Raw genomic sequence first — 7,565 nt, 5'->3', positions numbered from 1 at the left:
TACTAGTAGTAGTAGTAGCAGTAGTAGTAGTGTAGTAGTACTGGCGGTAGTATTAGTAATACTGGTAGAAGTACTAGTAGTAGTAGTAGTAGTAGTAGTAGTAGTAGTAGTAGTAGTAGTAGTAGTAGTAGTGAAGTAGTATTGGCGGTAGTATTAGTAATACTGGTAGTAGTACTATTAGTAGTACGGGTAGTAGTAGTAGTAGTAGTAGTAGTAGTAGTAGTAGCGGTAGTAGTAGTAGCAGCAGTAGTAGTAGTAGTAGTAGTAGCAGCAGTAGTAGTAGTAGTAGTAGTAGTAGTAGTAGTGTAGTAGTATTGGCGGTAGTATAAGTAATACTGATAGTAGTACTATTAGTAGTACTGGTAGTAGTAGTAGTAGTAGTAGTGGTAGTAGCGGTAGTAGTAGTAGTAGCAGTAGTAGTAGTACTAGTAGTAGTAGTAGCAGTAGTAGTAGTGAGTGAGTGAGTGAGGTACTGCTTTACGTCACATCGGCAATATTTCAGCCATATCGTGTAGTAGTAGTGTAGTAGTACTGGCGGTAGTATTAGTGATACTGGTAGAAGTACTACTAGTAGTAGTAGTAGTAGTAGTAGTAGTAGTAGAAGTAGTAGTAGTAGTAGTATGCATTTAATGAGACTGTGCAACACATTGCCAGCCGATGTCCAGCTTTGTCGTGTTTTTTTATAAATACAGTTAAATCAAGGGGGCATGGGTAGCTCAGTCGTCGCTGTGCAGAGTTGCGTCCCTTGGGCACGCCAGAAACCTATGATTGTGGATTCGAATCCCGCTTCACCCCGATTATGTTTCTAGGTTTGTCAGCACCATACCCGTGCTCGTGGGTTTCACCGAAGTGGTAAACGTCTGAGACCTGCATCTCTTCGGGCTTTCCTCCCACATTGAGTTGAGACGCCGTGATATAACTGGAATACTGATAAAAGCCATGTTAAACCCAACTCACTCACTCACTGTAGCTTGGAAGAGCCAGTCAAGTGAGTGAGTATGGTTTTACGCTACTCATTCACTTTATGAAATCATTTATATCATTTGATTTTCACACTTATGTGATCGACAAGATTCAGGATAAACATGGCAAATATGCAGACCTCGCATTTGAAATGTCAAGCTTGCATCCCAAGTACCAAGTTGTCCGACTCCCCATTGTTCTCGATGCGTTATAGTCCATGCAATCTAGGCCATTTTTTCATTCAACTTGGAACCATTTGCAACAGAATTTATTTCACCACAATGCATTTCTACAAGCCCCCGAAAACAGCATACCAAAAGTCCCAAGCGATCCGTTTAATTTGCATAATACAATATGGCCACCACTATGGCAATATGGACAATATCTTCCATATTTCTGATGAGGTTCAATGTCTTGATGAAAAAGGCATGTGTTTTAATGCGATATAGCCATATTATGTTTCTAAAAAGATATTTGAAACTGCTGAACGTTTTTGACTATTGCTAAATCTGCAAAAATTCAAGATGGCCGCCAATTTCAAGATGGCCCACAAGATTCCTAAGTTTGTGTTTACACTGTTGAATATTTTAACTTTAAAACAGTGTGATGGGACTAATATGCAAATAGCTTGGCACACTAACTAACACTTTTAGATAGAAAGTTTGTCACCCGAGCCCCCTGGTGGCCTACAATTCCAAGATGGCCGCCAAGAGATTGATGGCTAGACATAGAATATCAATATGCAGGTGTCTGGTGACATATTTGAGTGATTTGAACTTCTACATTGGGATAACCAGACCCAAGGATGCATGTAGAATACGCAATCATTTGTATAAATCCTATATAACCCCCAAATATCAATATTTATCTCTTAAATGACATGTTTTGGCGAGTATAAATTGAAATGTTGATTGTTATTGTCTGAGTCTACTTATCAACATGACAATAAACGCCTCGGCAAGTTTCGTTGTCATTCATGTATATATTTGTTTGAAAGAAGTATGACCTATATGAGGTCCTCTCAGAACTTACCCCAAACCAGTTGTTTCACAATAAGTCGATGAGTTATCTACCTTGTATTTCATTTGTGGAAATCCAATAAAACCACCAAATACCAATATTTGAATATAAATCTTGCACACTGTTTTAAAGTTAAACGACCCAAGAGGGTAAACACACACTTGGGAATCTTATCGGCCATCTTGAAATAGTCAAAAACGTTTAGTAGTTTGGAATATCTTTTTAGATACATTATACGGCTATTTCGCAAAACAATACATGCTTTTTTAATTTTTTATGAAAACATTGAACCTCATCTGAAATATGGAAGATATTTTGATAATTGGTGGTCATGTGCAAATTAAACATATTTCCCAAACTGGGGTTGCTTTGAGACTTTTAGTATGTTGTTTTCGGGGCCTTGTAGAAATGCATTGTGGTGAACACACATTCTGTTGCAATTTGTTTCAAACTTGGTACCAAATCTGTTGACTAACATTGGGAGAGTACCCGGGTTTGTTGCCAGGGGGACAGGACTTCTGATAATCTGTGTAATGTAGAAGGAGGCAGTGTTGGGGAGTCTTAACATTCTCCCAAGAGTGCTTGGGGGGTTTGACTAGTCCAATTCGCTGTCTTGGTTGCGTGTAGAGGGGACATGGGCCCTTAGCTGATGACGAGCCTAACCAGCCTGGCTGGATCACCTAAACCCCATTTGCTGTATTTTTAATTTCAATCTGTAAATAATGAAGAAACATCGCTGAAAATGCCCTATGGCATTTTACTGGAACCAAAATTATTTCTGTACTAGGAGTATTATGGTTTGTTTTGAGCAGGATTCGACTATGGAAAGATAACGCCCCACTACAGATCAGCTCCCACATTCTGTCGTCAGGCTCCGAGAGTCTTAAGTTGAAATTCGAAGTTGGAGAAGGTGTTTACCAGTGTGAAGCCAACAACACGTACGGCATTGCTAGATCTGACAACATCACCGTCAGACATGTGGGTGAGTACCCGAGTACATTAACATCACCGTCAGACATGTGGGTGAGTCCCCGAGTACATTAACATCACCGTCAGATATGTGGGTGAGTCCCCGAGTACATTAACATCACCGTCAGACATGTGGGTGAGTCCCCGAGTATATTAACATCACCGTCAGACATGTGGGTGAGTCCCCGAGTATATTAACATCACCGTCAGACATGTGGGTGAGTCCCCGAGTACATTAACATCACCGTCAGATATGTGGGTGAGTACCTGAGTATATTAACATCTCTGTTAGATTTGTTGGTGACTATTCGAGTATATTAACATCATCGTCAGACATGTGGGTGAGTACCCGAATATATTAATATCACCGTCGGACATGTTAGTGACTATTCGAGTATATTAACATCACCGTCAGACATGTGGGTGAGTACCCGAGTATATTAACATCACTGTCAGACATGTTGGTGACTATTCGAGTATATTAACATCACCGTCAGACATGTGGGTGCGTCCCCGAGTATATTAACATCACCGTCAGATATGTGGGTGAGTACCCGAGTACATTAACATCACCGTCAGACATGTGGGTGAGTCCCCGAGTATATTACCATCACCGTCAGACATGTGGGTGAGTACCCGAGTATATTAACATCACCGTCAGACATGTGGGTGAGTACCCGAGTATATTAACATCACCGTCAGATATGTGGGTGAGTACCCGAGTATATTAACATCTCTGTTAGATTTGTTGGTGACTATTCGAGTATATTAACATCACTGTCAGACATGTGGGTGAGTACCCGAATATATCAATATCACCGTCGGACATGTTAGTGACTATTCGAGTATATTAACATCACCGTCAGACATGTGGGTGAGTACCCGAGTATATTAACATCACCGTCAGACATGTTGGTGACTATTCGAGTATATTAACATCACTGTCAGACATGTGGGTGAGTACCCGAGTATATTAACATCACCGTCAGACATGTTGGTGACTATTCGAGTATATTAACATCACCATCAGACATGTCGATGATTTTTCGAGTATATTAACATCACCCTCAGACATGTGGATGAGTACCTGAGTATATTTTTACATCACCGTCAGACATGTGGGTGCCTATCCGAAAATATTAACATCACCATCACACATGTGGGTGAGTACCCGAGTATATTATCATCACCGTCAGACATGTTGGTCACTATTCGAGTATATCAACATCACCATCAGACATATGGGTGAGCACCCGAGTATATTAACATCACCGTCAGACATGTGGATGTCTATTCGAGTATATTAACATCACTGTCAGACATGTTGGTGACTATTCGAGTATATTAACATCACCGTCAGACATGTTGGTGACTATTCGAGTATATTAACATCACCGTCAGACATGTCGATGATTTTTCGAGTATATTAACATCACCCTCAGACATGTGGATGAGTACCTGAGTATATATTTACATCACCGTCAGACATGTGGGTGCCTATGCGAAAATATTAACATCACCATCACACATGTGGGTGAGTACCCGAGTATATTATCATCACCGTCAGACATGTTGGTCACTATTCGAGTATATCAACATCACTGTCAGACATGTGGGTGCCTTTCCGATTAAATTAACATCACCATCAGACATATGGGTGAGCACCCGAGTATATTAACATCACTGTCAGACATGTTGGTGACTATTCGAGTATATTAACATCACCGTCAGACAAGTTGGTAACTATTCCAGTATATTAACATCACCGTTAGACATGTGGATGTCTATTCGAGTATATTAACATCACCCTCAGACATGTGGATGAGTACCTGAGTATATTTTTACATCACCGTCAGACATGTGAGTGAGTACCCGAGTGTATCAACATCGCTGTCAGACATGTGGGTGAGTACCCGAATATATAAACATCACTGTCAGACATGTTGGTGACTATTCGAGTATAGTAACATCACTGTCAGACATGTTGGTGATTATTCGAGTATATTTACATCACCGTCAGACATGTGGATGACTATTCGAGTATATTAACATCACCGTCAGACATGTGGATGACTATTCGAGTATATTAACATCACCGTCAGACATGTGGATGACTATTCGAGTATATTAACATCATCGTCAGACATGTGGGTGACTACCCGAGAGTACTTGTGAGTAACAACGTCACAAATCGTTTCGATAAAGTCAGTGTCTGATCCGGGATTCGAACCTACAATCATAGCTTTCTGGCGTGCACAGCAAATTGCGGCGCATCAGATGACTGGTTCACCCATGTATTCGGCAAGACAAGACCCGAGCAGTAATTTACACTGTTGCAATCAACCATGAATCAAGTTCGGTCACGAGCATGGTGCTGATAAGCCTAACATAATCAGAGCGAATATTGGGATGGAATCCATGATCACAGGCTGTATACACGTTTTAAGGACGCAGTTAAGTGGCGCCTCAATGACTGGTCCACTCGTATCCACTTCTGTAAGATTTACAGTGGTCTCAAAACCAAAGGGAGGTAATCAAAGTGGAAGCATAATATAAAACATGTAAGCCTTGTGAATATTCCACAATGATGTGTTTTGTTTGTTTGTCGTTAAAAGCCGCATTCCAGTTATATGACGGCGGTCTGTAAATAATCGACTCTGGACCATACCATCCAGTGATTGACATCATGGGATACGATGACATGCATCAACCAAGTCAGCGAGCCTGACCACCCGATCCCGTTAGTCGTCTCTAGTAGTATAGGTAATGGGGGTCCTGGACCACTTCCTCTGGAGCCGGATTCATATACCTATACCAACACTACAGGTGGAATTTTTTATGCCAAAATGATTATGCGATTCAACGATAGTCATAAGATTCAGCTAAATTGACTCTAGCTCACCACCACCTGGAGCCAATGATATAATTTTTTATAGGTAATGGGGGTTCTGGACCACTTCCACTGGAGCCGGATTTATTACCTATACTGCTACTACAGATGGCATTTTTTATGCCAAAATGATTATGCGTTTCAACGATAGTCATGAGATCAAGTTAAATTGGCTCTAGCTCACCAATACCTGGGGCCAATCATTCCTTTAGATGAGCCTAAATGGTAATAAAAATATTCTTCATTATTTTTATCGATAAAGAGATATTCAACATTTTTATTAAGTTCTTCGTTCATTTTACTAGGAGACCAGACTATATAACTACACTCTTCTTGTAAATTGATAAGAAACAATTGATAACCGTATTTGGTTGGTTTGACATCACTGATATAATAAAAACCTTGTGGTAATTCTCTCCATTTAATAGTTTTTTCCATTATTATATATATTTATGTAAGCATTTGTCTAAATGTGATCAAACGATAGTAAGCAATCTATTTTTAATCTCCAACCAGTTCTTTGGTTTTGGCACGGAATAATTGACGCGCTTATTGCCTCCCCTGTTCTATGAACTTTTTTTTCTCGTCTTTGCTAATACAACTGGTCTTATGAGATTTTGATCGAATCTCCTGCTTCATTTCATTGTATTTGGTGAGTTCTGACAGCACTAAACGAAACTCATCCTCGGATATCTTACAATCGACCATTGCTGTCGAAATATGATCCTCAATGCTGTTCAACTTTGCTTCGGCGAGTATTCGAATACTATCGTGTTTTAATGCTTTCTTTTGTAACCTACGAGAAATGAATTTTATTGCTATTCCTGCCAGTCCCGAGACTCCAGCGGCTATTTCCATGTCGAGCACGATAGGTGCAGCGATTATAGTTGATAGTAAACCGACACCGGCTACACCGAGTCCCATGCCAGCCGCTACAAGAGCGGTGTCAACCCCGTCCAGAGCATTCACGGCTCTGCGATACTTTTTATACAATCCAAGTCTCAACTCCCTATCCTTCTCTATTCGATGTTTGATGTCGCTTATTTGATGTAATCGAAATCCATCAACAGTTTCCATCTTTTCAATTGCTTCATCGAGCGCTGGATATAAACTCATAGTGTATATTACAAATATATAATAGTCTTTAATTGGTCTTGCTTAAATGTTTTGAGAGTATACATCAACCTTATCAAATGTATATTATACGGCAAGAATATCTTAGAAAGAGAAATACTACCACTTTTAATAATTTGAACCCCCTCGAGGGTTGCAACGGGTGATGCTCCGACATGAATAATACTGCAACGTTGACGCTCGTGTTTCTTGAGCCATTTAATCGATAGACCTGGTAATATTTCGAAGGCATCTTCCGGTGCATCTCCAAACAAGACTTCAACATCGCATAATGTGGGGTAATGACGATATTCAGTAGCCACTTGATGTTTGCTTCGACCATAGTCCATTTATTCTCGGCGTTGTGAATAATATTGTACGGAGTGGTTTTAAGGAGTCTAATAACGTCGACATCGCTTAAATCTTCTAGATTTTCTGGGAATATAACTTCTTTCCGCTTGTATACATTATCGTGTAAGTGTAAAGCGTATAACTTACCATTGCTACCGGGTTTGCCAAATCCTTCCGTGTCTCCGAGATCGGAAAGCGCAATTGTATTACATTGTCTGAGCGTTCCAGAGAAAGATTCCGTTCTGCCACTATTGCATTT

The 7,565-nt window shown here is 40.3% G+C and overlaps 1 protein-coding gene across 1 annotated transcript in view; it reads left to right on the top strand.

Moving 5' to 3' along the window:
- The window catches only part of LOC139460756 (fibroblast growth factor receptor 3-like), a 56,666-nt gene that overhangs the window by 8,721 nt on the left and 40,380 nt on the right, over window positions 1–7,565 (top strand). Inside the window, exon 4 of the mRNA XM_071242228.1 lies at window positions 2,796–2,965. Coding sequence (XP_071098329.1) covers window positions 2,796–2,965 — 170 coding nt within the window. The remainder of the gene's footprint in view (window positions 1–2,795; window positions 2,966–7,565) is intronic.

Source organism: Haliotis cracherodii, unplaced genomic scaffold (genome assembly GCF_022045235.1).
Source record: "Haliotis cracherodii isolate W230 unplaced genomic scaffold, xgHalCrac1.p SCAF_14, whole genome shotgun sequence".
Classification (NCBI taxonomy): Eukaryota; Metazoa; Mollusca; class Gastropoda; order Lepetellida; family Haliotidae; genus Haliotis; species Haliotis cracherodii.
This window is presented reverse-complemented; position numbering and strand designations above follow the sequence as displayed.